General features: G+C 44.2%; 1 protein-coding gene across 2 annotated transcripts in view; it reads right to left on the bottom strand.

The window, feature by feature from the left end:
- Positions 1–13,305, bottom strand: part of DOCK5 (dedicator of cytokinesis 5) — a 281,193-nt gene that overhangs the window by 103,581 nt on the left and 164,307 nt on the right. For both annotated transcript variants that reach the window (XR_006345828.1, XM_043927733.1), the window contains exons 14-17: positions 11,251–11,375; positions 8,549–8,647; positions 3,680–3,752; positions 255–358 (exon numbers count right to left, since the gene is read on the bottom strand). Coding sequence is in view for 1 of the 2 variants with exons in the window: in XM_043927733.1 (XP_043783668.1) it covers positions 255–358; positions 3,680–3,752; positions 8,549–8,647; positions 11,251–11,375 (401 nt within the window). In the remaining variant the exon portion in view is untranslated. The remainder of the gene's footprint in view (positions 1–254; positions 359–3,679; positions 3,753–8,548; positions 8,648–11,250; positions 11,376–13,305) is intronic.

A 13,305-nucleotide genomic window follows, 5' to 3' on the forward strand; every position in this document is an offset into this window, starting at 1 on the left:
CCTGCAGTGGAAGTGTGACTGGCGGTCCCCACTGGACCATCAGGGAAGTCCCAGGACCATCATTTATTAGACTGAAGGGGATGGGAGTCCATGAAGCTGGTGTGACCACAGTCCTCTGGGATTCGAGACTGGTAGGTGTGAACACATATAGGTCTAGAGAAGTTTCTGATAGTTACACACAAAATCTAAAAGGAGTTTTCACAATCACTTTCAGAGGGAGTAAGGAGGTCCTTGGCCTCTTTCTTTAGCACCACCTTATACACCACCAGATCGTGCCTCCCGTCCTGCAGAGTGGTGCCATCCGTGTTCATCAGCTTCACAAAGGACACGCCAAAGGCTCGCTCTGATTTATCTCTGGCTGAAAAGACAAGAAAAGATGTCTGAGCAGGGCAGGAGGATACCAGGGGGTGATGGCTATGAGAGCTGGGCACATGTGTCTGCAGTTAGGTGCTCGACCGCACTCTAATCAATCAGTTCGGTGAGCTCCAATGAGCCATATGGAGTATGCATGTCACGGGCTCCCTGAAGGAACAGTTCCTTAACTGAAACCTTCTGGTGCCCCCCACACATACCCTGCTCTTCCTGTATTTATGAATGAATGACACCAGAATCCACTCGAGCATCCAATCATAACAACGAGTATCGACACTGACCCCACCCCCAGGCTAACTCCACCTCCTGAGAGCCTCTGGACACCTTTTTTCTCCATTCCTGCTGTTCCCTCCTGAGTACAGACCACCCTCATCACTTCCCTGTATTCCTAAAATGCCAGGCTTCCAAACCCTCCCATGGGCTATCTCACTGCTGCTGTTTTTAAAACAGACTCAGTGTGTATGTACCAATCTCTCTGTATACATGTGTTTACTTAGTTATATTTTGCTGCGCTGGGTCTTTGATGCTGTGCACGGGCTTTCTCTAGCTGTGGTGAGCAGGGACTACTCTCTAGTTGTGTGTGGGCTTCTCACTGAAGCAGCTTCTCTTGTTTTGGAGCATGGGCTGTCAAGCACAGGCTGAGTAATTGTGGGGCATGGGCTTAGCTGCTCCTCAGCAAGTAGGATCTTCCCGGACCAGTGATGGAATCCGTGACCCCGGCATTGGTAGGCAGATTCCGAGCCACTGGACCACCAGGGAAGTACCTCAGCAAGTATTTTATTTATTATATTTCAAGGTTTGTGGACAGCAAGGAGATCAAACCAGTCCATCCTAAAGGAAATCAGTCCTGAATATTCATTGGAAGGACTGATGCTGTAGCTCCAATACTCTGGCCACCTGATGTGAAGAACTGACTCATTGGAAAAGACCCTGATGCTGGGAAAGACTGAGGGCAGGAGAAGGGGGCGACAGAGGATGAGATGGTTGGATGGCATCACCAACTCCATGGACACGAGCTTGAGCAAACTCTGGAAAACAGTGAAGGACAGGGAGGCGTGGTGTGGTGCAGTCCGTGGGGTTGCAAAGAGTCAGACACAACTTAGCCACTGAACAACAATAACATGGTTGTGATGCCATCTAAGGTTTCTGTTCCTCTCTTTTCCCAAGATGCCAAGGTGCCAGGAAAAGGGGTTATGTGTTTCTGCTGGCATCTGGGAAGGAGAATCCAGCCTCTTGAGGAAAGAAAGGGCCTCCCTCCTGGTCTTCAGAGTTGGCCTCTGAGCTCACATGTCCCCTACTCAGATGTCTATGGCTGGGGGGACTCGTGGCCCCTTCTCACCACAGGCACACCTCTAAGCTCTGGTAGTTCTCATGTGTCCCCAGACTGGCTGAGCAGGTATCTGTTATGAAAAGATTATACTATGGTTTGTTCATATGTTCTCCTTTTGATGGCCACTTGGGCTGTGTCCAGTTTGGCTGGGGATACCATGACTAAAGCTGTTATAAATAGATACCAAATCACCACCACCACCACCACCTATACTTGCAATCCCCAACCATTCTGGCACCAGGGACTGGCTTCATGGGAGATAATTTCTGCACAGACCAGGGGCAGGGGGGGATGGTTTCAGGATGGTTCAAGTGCATTACATTTGTTGTGCACTTTATTCCTATTATTATTGAATCAGCTTTACCTCAGATCATCAGGCATTAGACTCCAGAAGTTAGGGACTCCTGACCTATACAACACTCTTTAATGGCTCCGCTACAAGATGGTCTAAAAGAACCTTCATTTTTCATGATCCTGCCTCAGCCTGCCTGGAATCAGACTGTCAAGGTGTCAATCTGGGTCCTTACTAGCCCTGTGACCTTGGGCAAAGTGAAAGTAAAAGTCACTCAGTCATGTCCAACTCTTTGCAACCTCCATGGAATTCTCCAGGCCAGAACACTGGAGTAGGCAGCTGTTCCCTTCTCCAGGGGATCTTCCCAACCCAGGGATCGAACCCAGCTGAGCCACCAGGGAAGACCGAGAATACTGGAGTGCGTAGCCTATGCCTTCTCCAGTGGATCTTCCCAGGAATCGAATCAGGTTCTCCTGCATTGCAAGTGGACTCTTTACCAGCTGAGCTACCAGGGAAGCCCAACCTTGGGCCTAACATCTCTGTGCCTCACTTTCCTTGTGTACAGATGTGGATTAAAGTAGTATGGATCTTATCAGACTACTGTAGATACCAAACAAGATAGCGTATAAATAGAGCTTCACGTGTTATCTGGTACAAACTAAGAGCTGAGAAATGCTCCTTTGGTATAATGTAGAACTGGACGAAATTGCTAATATTTGACTGTCTGCTACTGACCTATAAAACTGGCACTTTACGATGGCTCAATTTAATATTATAATTGCTCCCACTTCAGCCTCCCTTTGCTCTTTCAAACACATTTCTCCACCATCACCCTTTGCTGGGCTAACCTCTGCTTATCTTCGAGGCTCAGACAGGATGTAGGAAATCTTAGGGGTAAATAAATCCCCAGGCAGGGTTGGGTGCTAGGCTTACAACTCCACGTTTGCTGCTGTAACACGTCACATTGATCTGACCTTCATCGTCTGTTTTCATACTCATCTTTCTAACTAGATCACAGAGACTTTTCAGAGCAGTGCCTGAGTCCTGTCTACTATTATCTATTGAGGGCCTGGCCTGCAGGCTGGTAGGTAGACGGCAATCAAAAACTTCAGTTTGGAAGGAAGGACTGGACTTTCATGCAGTGCTGAATAAGAACAACACTTCCAGACACATTGTGATCAAGTGGAAAATAAACAATATTCTCCTTTGTTCACACTTTAGAAAAGTCAACTCATGAACTATGTTCTAAGATTTGAAATAGTTCTTTCATGGAAAAAAAAAAATTGGGGAAACTAGAGATTAAACACTTTTCTAGCTTCAGGATTTCTCAGCAATATGACAACGTACACTGTGAATGCCTAAGAGGAAAATATAATACACAAGCATTTCCTATCTCTATCCAACTGTGAAACTCAACCTGTCAGAGAGCCCATCTATTAGCATCTTAGAGAACCTTAGTACTCACAGAACACATTTTGGGGAAATTCTGATACAGAACGAACAACACAAATCTTGGAAACCTAGAAAAATTCATTAAAAAAATATTTCTTTAGCACCAATGAATCCTGAAATAAAGATGCCAAGTATCTTGTTTTACAGACACACAAAAGTGCTGTCAAGCAGGATTTTTTTTGATGAAAGATATTGTTTTGATTAAAGTATGTCGTAGACCTCCTAATACTTACATTCCTGAGACGACCGGTGTCGGAAGGTAAATCTTATATGGCAGCGAGTAACTTCTTCTATAGCAATGGACACCTGCATAATAATTCAGAATTACGAGTTTATATCAATTCAGTCCTTGGCACGCAAAGCTCATTTTATAAAATGAGGCCCATTTTAGTATCTGGTCATAAGGAGTCATTGTGATAGACTGAGATTTTGTGGAGGACTTCATTCAAGAGAGGTTTATTTATTTCTCAAAACCAAGTGAACCTCAAGAGATCATCTTTGATATTTATCATAGATTCTGAAAGTGGAAACACTACAGATTTCTAGTGTCTTCTCAAGTGTGAAGCAGGAGATGCTTCAGAGTGAAAACATCAGTACTTGTACCTTTTGGACTACAAGCTGTACATGAATACAGTAATACGTAGGGACTATAATAGAAGGAAAGGGCTTCCCTGGTGGCTCAATGGTAAAGAATCTGCCTGCCAAGGCAGAAGACCCAGGATCAATTCCTGGGTTGGGAAGGTTCCCATGAGAAGGAAATGGCAACCCACTCCAGTATTCTTGCCTCGAGAAACCCATGGACAGAGGAGCCTGGCAGGCTACAGTCCATGAGGTCACAAAGAGTCAGACACAACTGAGCACATACACACACTAGAAGAAAAAGATAAAATACTGGAGAAAAGGAAGCTTTTTCTTTTTGCTGCTTATATGTACAGAAGGGACAGGGAAAACAGAGGCATGGGGCAATGTACAGAGCAGAGAATTTGTGGCAAGAGTTTAATTATGGTGTGGTTATATAATGGACTATTATGCAAGTATCTATCAAACCTCAACATGAATCAGCCATAGGTATATATATAAATCCCCTCCCTTTTGAACCTCCCTCCCAGCTCCCTCCCCATCCCACCCCTCCTAGGTTGATACAGAGCCCCTGTTTGAGTTTCCTGAGGCTTACTGCAAATTCCCATTGGCTCTCTATTTTACATATGATAATGTAAGTTTCCATGTTACTCTTTCCATACATCTCATTCTGTCCTCCCCTCTCCCCATGTCCCCTCTCTGTTTCTCCATTGCTGCCCTGTAAGTAAGTTCTTCAGTACCATTCTTCTAGATTCCGTATATATGTGTTAGAATATGATATTTATCTTTCTCTCTCTGACTCACTTCACTCTGTATAATAGGTTCTAGGTTCATTCACCTCATCAGAACTGACTCAAATGCATTCCTTTTCATGGCTGAGTATTATTTCATTGTATACATGTACCACAATTTCTTTATCCATTCATCTGTCGATGGATATCTAGGTTGCTTCCATATTCTAGCTATTGCAAATAGTGATGCAATGAACAAGGGATACACATGTGTCTTTTTCAATTTTGGTTTCCTCAGGGTAAATGCCTAGGAGTGGGATTGCAGGGTCATATGATGATTTTATGCCTAGTTTAAATTTGTATCAACAGCATGATTCAAGACATATGAAGTATGTAAAAATTGTGGAGGATGGTTCAGTTCAGTTCATTTGCTCAGTTCTGTCCGACTCTTTGCAACCCCATGGACTGCAGCATGCCAGCCTTCCTTGTCCATCACCAACTCCCGGAGTTTACTCAAGCTCATATCCATGGAGTCGGTGATACCACCCAACAATCCCATCCTCTGTCGTCCCCTTCTTCTCCTGCCTTCAATCGTTCCCAGCATCAGGGTCTTTTCAAATAAGTCAGTTCTTCGCATCAGGTGGCCAAAGTATTGGAGTTTCAGCTTCAACATCAGTCCTTCCAATGAACACCCAGGACTGATCTCCTTTAGGATGGACTGGCTGGATCTCCTTGCAGTCCCTCTTGAGTCTGCTCCAACACCACAGTTCAAAAGCATCAATTCTTTGGCGCTCAGCTTTCTTTATAGTCCAACTCTCACATCCATACATGACTACTGGAAAAACCAAAGCTCTGACTAGACGGACCTTTGTTGGCAAAGTAATGTCTCTGCTTTTTAATATGCTGTCTAGGTTGATGGTAAGCTTTCTTCCAAGGAACAAGCGTCTTTTAATTTCATGGCTGCAGTCACCATATGCAGTGATTTTGGAGCCTCCCAAAAAAGTCTGCCACTGTTTCCCCATCTATTTGCCATGAAGCAATGGGATCAGATGCCATGATCTTAGTTTTCTGAATGTTGAGTTTTAAGCCAACTTTTTCACTGTCATCTTTCATATTCATCAAGATGCTCTTTAGTTCTTGTTTTCTGCCATAAGGGTGGTGTCATCTGCATATCTGACGTGATTGGTATTTCTCCCAGCAATCTTGATTCCAGCTTGTGATTCATCCAGTCCAGGATTTCTCATGATGAACTCTGTATATAAGTTAAATAAGCAGGGTGACAATATACAACCTTGACATACTCCTTTCCTGATTTGGAACCAGTCTGTTGTTCCATGTCCAGTTCTAACTGTTGCTTCCAGACCTGCATACAGATTTCTCAAGAGGCAGATCAGGTGGTCTGGTCTTCCCATGGAGTTAAAAACTTTCCACAGTTTGTTATAATCCACAAAGTCAAAGGCTTTGGCATAATCAATAAAGCACAAGTAAATGTGTTTCTGGAACTCTCCAGCTTTTTTGATGATCAAACAGATGTTGGCAATTTGATCTCTGGCTCCTCTGCCTTTTCTAAATCCAGCTTGAACATCTGGAAGTTCACGGTTCACTGCCTGGCTTGGAGAATTTTGAGCATTACTTTGCTAGCGTGTGAGATGAGTGCAACTGTGCAGCAGTTTGAACATCATTTGGCATTGCCTTTCTTTGGGATTGGAATGGAAACTGACCTTTTCCAGTCCTGTGGCCACTGCTGAGTTTTCCAAATTTGCTGGCATATTGAGTGCAGCACTTTCACAGCATCATCTTTGAGGATTTGAAATAGCTCAACCAGAATTCTATCACCTCCACTAGCTTTGTTCGTAGTGATGCTTCCTAAGGCCCACTTGACTTTGCATTCCAGGATGTCTGGCTCTAGGTGAGTGATCACACCTTCGTGATTATCTGGGTCATGACGATCTTTTTTGTACAGTTCTTCTGTGTATTCTTGTCACCTCTTCTTAATATCTTCTGTTTCTGTGAGGTCCATACCATTTCTGTCCTTTACTGTGCCCATCTTTGTGCATTTTTTATCCCTCCAACCATTGTGGAGGATGGTTACTTCTGAATTAAGATAAAAGGACAATTATTTTTTAGTTTTCTGTGGAGAGTTTTTAAGACTCTGACAATCAGAAAGAGTCAATGTGGATGAGCAACAAATTCCCACTGAACAGCACAAGGAGCTATATTCAATATCCTGATCTCAGCCATAATGGAAAAGAATACTCAAAAGAATGTATATATACATATGTACGTGTGTGTGTGTGTATATTTATATACATGGACGAGCTTCTCTGGTGGCTCAGTGGCATTAGCCACTCCTGCTAATGCTGGAGATGTGGTTCAATCTCTGGGTCGGAAGGATCCCTGGAGACAGAAATGGCAACTCACTCCAGTATTCTTGCCTGGGAAATTCCACGGACAGAGAAGCCTGGCGGGCTACAGTCCACGGGGTAACAAAGAGTTGGATATGACTTAGCAACTAAACAAAAACTAGAAAGACATGTGGATAATGGAATTGCTTTGCTGTACAGCCAAATTAACACAGCATTATAAATAAACTATACTTCACTTATAAAATAATAAAAAAGGAAGAGCTAATGGAGCCTGGGGTTCTGAAAAAGGGGGCTCTAGTGTAGACTCTGACACAGAGCAGCTAGAGGAACATGGCTGCTTCACTTCTCTGAGTGTCAGTTACCTCTTTAGAAAAAGGGCTACTGTTGGGACGTCCCTTGTGGTCCAGTGGTTAAGACTCTGCCTTCCAATGCAGGTGGTGCCCAGGTTGGATCCCTGGTCGGGGAACTAAGATCCCCCATGCTGCTCAGTGTGGTGAACAATTAACAAAAAAATAAAGAAAAGGGGGTACTGCAACTCAGACCATTTCAGCTGCAGAGCTATTGCAAGGCTCACATGAGCTGACTGATCTCAAGAGCACTTTGGAATCTGAAAAACACATAATTAAATTGAAAGGGGGCCCAGCAAACTTGGTTAGAGGCCAAGGAGGAGAGAAATGTTAGGAAACTGCTCACAAAAGTGTGAAAATTTCCATTTGGTGCTGGGCCATCTTGGCAGCCTCTTATATCATTACAACCACAAGTTTTCCTCCAAATTTCAACACATTTACAAACTAGAACGTCACTTAAGATTTCTGAAGTTTCTGAAAGAGAAATGCTCTTCTGAAGAATTATGATGATCAATTCATTTCTCACAGCACCCCACAGGCAACCTCTGTAAAACTTCAGGACAAAGGAGGAATCATTGGTGGGTAAAAGGGTCATTTGTGGAGACGTGCTTGGACCTAAAGTCTGTCAAACAGAGTGAAGTCAGTCAGAAAAACAAATATAGTATATTAATGCATATATGGGGAATCTAGAAAAGTGATACAGATGAACCTACTTCAGGGCAGGAATAGAGACACAGACGTAGAGAACAGATGTGTGGACAAACGGGGTGGGAGGAATCAGGAGACTGAGGCTGAGATATATGCAGCACCACGTATGAAACAGACAGCCAGGGGGAAGCTTCTGCGGGCGCAGGGTGCTCAGCTCAAGGCTCTGGGGTGACCTAGAGGGGTGGGATGGGGAGTGGGAGGGAAGAAGGGTCAGGGGCGGGGGTATATGTATGCATATGGCTGATTCACTTCACTGTGCAGCAGAAACTGACACAACGTTATCAAGCAACTACATCCCAATTTAAAAAAAGAGAAAGGGAATCTAGAAGAGGTTTCACATATGACAGAAGTTACTGACAGCACGTCCTCACCTTGACGGTCTCACACCAACAGGGCTGCTTGACTTGATAATACACCACTGATTTGTACTCAGAAATGCCTTCATATCCAGCACCAGGATGAATCGCTTTCTTTGGATGGAAAGAAAAAATTAGGAGGTGACAATATTATCTAGACCCACAGGGTACTCCACATGGCGAGTGCCTGTCTTACATTGGCATCCATAAGTTGATGACCTCTGGGGTGAAGAGTGAGATGACTTTCTAAGAAGATGTGGTACATATATACAATGGAATACTACTCATCCATATAAAGGAATGAAATAATGCCGTTTGCATCAACATGGATGAACCTAGAGATTGTCATACTAAGTGGTGACGTTAAGTCAGACAGAGAAAGACAAATATGACATCACTCATATGTGGAACCTAAAGGATGACAGACATGAACTTATTTACAAAATGCCAACAGACTCACGGACATAGAAAACAAACTCCTGGTTTCCCAAGGGGAAGGGTGAGGAATGGGATGGGATAATTAGGAACTTGAGATGAAAAGATACACATTACTCTACATAAAATAGGTAAGAAGGACCTACCGTACAGCACAGGGAACTATATGGAATATGTTGTAAAAACCTACATATGAAAAGAATCTAAAAAAGAATATACACAGATGATCGATAGATAATGCTGTATAGATAGACACTTTGCTGTATACCTGAAATGAACACAACATTGTAAAGCAACCATATGTCAATAAAAGAAATTAATTTAAAACGACTGAGTTTTGGGCTTCCCCAGTGGCTCGTTGGTAAAGAATCTGCCTGCCAATGCAGGAGACACAGGTTTGATCCCTGATCTGGGAGGACCCCACATGCCACAAAGCAACTAAGCCCAGGTACCACAACTCTTCAGCCCGTGCTCTAGAGTCTGCGAGCTGCAACTACTAACCCCACGTGCTACAACTACTAAAGCCCGCACGCCTGAGAACCTGTGCTCCGCAACAGAAGTCACTGCAATGAGAAGCCTGCACACCCCAACTAGAGAGTAGCCCCCAAACACCAGAAACGAAAGAAAAGCCCAGCAAAGTAAAAAATAAATAAATTAATTAAATTATATATATTTTTTAAAAAAAGAGTGAGTTTCTAGCACTTTGAGGGTCCAAGTGTCTCAATGCGTAGTTGCTAAGGCACCCAGTACCAGCTTAACATTCCTCTTTGCTGGAACTTTTACTCTCTCTTCCATTCCAACCATATACTGTCCTTCTTTTCTTTCTTCTTTCCTCTTTCAGTGAATGGAGGTCTAGTGAAGGTGACCCAAAGCTAAGCACTTTGCAGACATAAAGCCGTGTGAGGTCCTGGCTACACTCTTGTTTTAAGGACTTGGTACGTAGGTGTGGTGTGTCCACTAGAACTTAGGGTTGTGGCTCTTCCTAGAAAGGAACCACTTAGTTCGAGTCAGGCCTCCGTGGGGGTACTTCCAACCTAGTTAGCAAAGCCATGAAGATGTGCACTTGAACTCTTGGGGCAAAAGGGCTCTCCTGACAGCACCAAGAAATCACTCCCACACTGTGGCCCAGGGCATTCTGCTTCTCCCTCTATGCAGAGGACAACTTGTCTTTAAACAACCGATTCCTTCAAAGACGAGCACATCCCCAGGAAGCGGGGGACGGTGTACTCTGCTGTGCCCCCACCACGATGCACTCGGTGAATGGAGCGGACTCCCCAGCAGGTAACTGTGGCTCACACAAGAGGAGCCAGAGGTCACTCGGGAAAGTGAAAGCCTGCCGTGACCACACCTTGCCTATCCTCCTCCATGATGTCAGAATCAAGACTTAACTTCTATTGGAGGAACAATGGACCGGAAGTCAGGACACCTGTGTCCGTTTCCTGCAGCACCTCTGGGTCCTGTGCTTCCCTGAGAGAACACCTTATCCTCTCTGGGCTGCAGCTTGCTGATCTCTGAAACTAAAAAGCGTGGTAGTTGACCTCAAACCAAGAGCCCTTCAACTGTAACAGCTCTAAGCCGTACATCTCCACTGGTTCAGCTCACTCAGGTGGAGGACCTGTACCCTCCAGATCGAAAGAAGGACCGTATCAGATTGAGTGTCTGAATTACTTGAAAATGATTAAGAACCTCTACATCAGGGGCTTCCCTGGCAGCTCGGTGGTAAAGAATCCGCCTGCCAATGTAGGAGACATGCGTTTGATCCCTGATCTGGGAAGATCCCAGATGCCTTGGCACAAACTAAGCCCATGCACCACAACTGTTAGGCCCAGGAGCTGCAACTACTGAGTCCATATGCCTCAACTATTGAAGGCCAAGAGCCTGTGCTCTGCAATGAGAAGCCACTGCAATGAGAAGCCCGCACACTGCAAGAAAGGGTAGCCCCCACTCACTGTAACTAGAGAAAGCCTGTATGCAGCAATGAAGACCCAGTGCAGCCAAAAATAAATCAATAAAAAAAAAGAGAGAGAATCGCCACATCAGAAATGTACACCTGAAATCCTGGTGGCTTGCGGTCTTTCTCAGCACAGGAGAAATAACGAAAATAAGAGTCTATGTGAATTTATTAATAAAATTGGTAACTGCTAATCACAAATTTAATGGGCTTCCTACTTTTTTGCTGTGAAACACCAAATCCACTCTACAGTGAAGAACAATTAACATCAGGCCTGAAGTCCTGTAAAGGTGTGTGTGATGGCAGTGGGACTACAGGGAACATCACTCACCTCCAAGAGCCTGCCCTCCTCGTCATGTACAGACATGGTCACCTCCACGTTCTTTGGTGTCTTCTTTTTCCCCTTGTCAAACTCCCCATGGATCAGGGTGACATAAATATCATTCCGAACATCTCCTGCAATACAACAACCCATCCTGTGAGTGGTGCTACCTGGAGTCATTTTAAAATTTCAGAGTGTAATAAGATGTAAATTACATGTAAAATATAAAATGCTCTGACTTTGTAATAAATTATTTACATGGGAGTTTTTATACGTATTGTTCCCCATAGCTTACCCCATTTTACCTCTCCATACATAGCACAGGGTCTCTGAAGTTTAGTGCTATTTGTTGTAGATGTGAAACTTATATAATATAGTACATCAACTATACCACAATAAGAACATGTGAGCAATGATTTATAAGCATATTCATTGTGGTATTGTTTGTTCATGTGAAAACTTTGACACATCTTCAGTTTCCAACCACAGAAACATTTGGTTGGATAAATTATGGTACAATGAAATGAAATAATACTCATTTACTCCTTTAAAAACCAGACTGAGCACAGACTCTGTTATGAAGTACTGTGCTGGGTGTTTGGGAGACAACGGTCAGCCATACACCCACCAGCCTTGCTCTCAAGCAGCTTATAATCTGGTGGGTGACAGAAGCATTCTCAGATCATCATCTGACGAGATGCATCATTATAAAGTCAGGATCAATGGAGGGTGTGCGAATCTATCCTTTGGGCTGATACTGGAGGGATGAGAGGAGGAGGGAGAGTACGTAGCATGTGCAAAGGCCCAGAGGTAGCATATCCATGATGCTTTCAAGTGAAGGAAATCTGGTATGAGATGAGGTTATGGAGACAGACATAAGCCTGCCTGAGGCCAACAGAAGAATTTGTATCTTCATCCTAAATATAAACAGAAGTCATTGACATGTTTTCAGAAAGGAAGGAGTGTGACGATATCAGAAAGGCGTTTATAACCGACCATTCATGCTACCGTGTTGAGAAGGAGGTAGAAAGAGCAGAGACAGGGAAACCAGTTAGGAAGACATGGCAGTTGTCCAGGGAACTGATGATGGGAGCTGCAATCCAGGGAGCTGCAGCCAGATAAAGCACGGGGTGCAGCTGAGAGGCTTTCAAAGGGAAAACTGATCGATCTTCTCCCTCAATCCTGTGTGAGGTGAAGGGAAGGAGGTGTCAAGGGTGATTTCCAGATTTCTTGTCTATGCAAGTGGATGGATGAGGGGCTCTTCTCTAAGATAAAACACAATAAAAGAGTCAGGCCCAGACGCTTAGGATGACAAGTTCCAGGTGCAGATTTTGAGTTAAGAAATAAAAAGAAAGAATTATCCAATTGAGGGTGGGAAGAGAAGGTCCTCTTCGCACCTCTGATTAAAGGAAGGGTCTCAGAACTAGAGATTTGGATTTATAGGCAACTAACACACAGAAGCAAAATGAATGGATGAGGACTTCCCTGGTAGTGCAGAGCTCCCGACGCAGACAGTCTGGCTCAACCCCTGGTCAGGTAACTAGATCCCACACGCCACAACTAAGAGTTCACATGCTGCAGCCAAGACCCAGCACAGCTAAATGAATAAATATGAAAAAAAGGAGTGTCTGAGATCACCTAGGGAGAGAACGGAGTGCAGAAGGAAAGGAAGGGGACCTGTTAAAGACTGAACTGTGCCCCCCCCAAATTCATGTGTTAAAGAGGTGACTAATGTAAAACGGGGTCACATGGTGAGCCCTAGTCCAACATAACTGATACCTTCCTGAGACTAGGACACAGATAACACACAGATGAGGGCTGACGGTGTGAGGATACAGTAAGGAGGCGGCAACCGGTAGACCAAGAAGAGGATTCTGGAGAAACAACCCTGCAGATATTTTGATTTTTGACTTCCAGCCTCCAGAACTATAAGAAAATACGCTTTCATTTTTTATATTTTATTGTTTGGCTACACCTCGTGGCATATGGGATCTAAGTTTCCTAACCAGGGATCAAATCCTCACCTGCTGCATTGGAAGCACAGAGTCTTGACCACTGGACCTC

Source organism: Cervus elaphus, chromosome 16 (genome assembly GCF_910594005.1).
Source record: "Cervus elaphus chromosome 16, mCerEla1.1, whole genome shotgun sequence".
NCBI classification, from domain to species: Eukaryota; Metazoa; Chordata; class Mammalia; order Artiodactyla; family Cervidae; genus Cervus; species Cervus elaphus.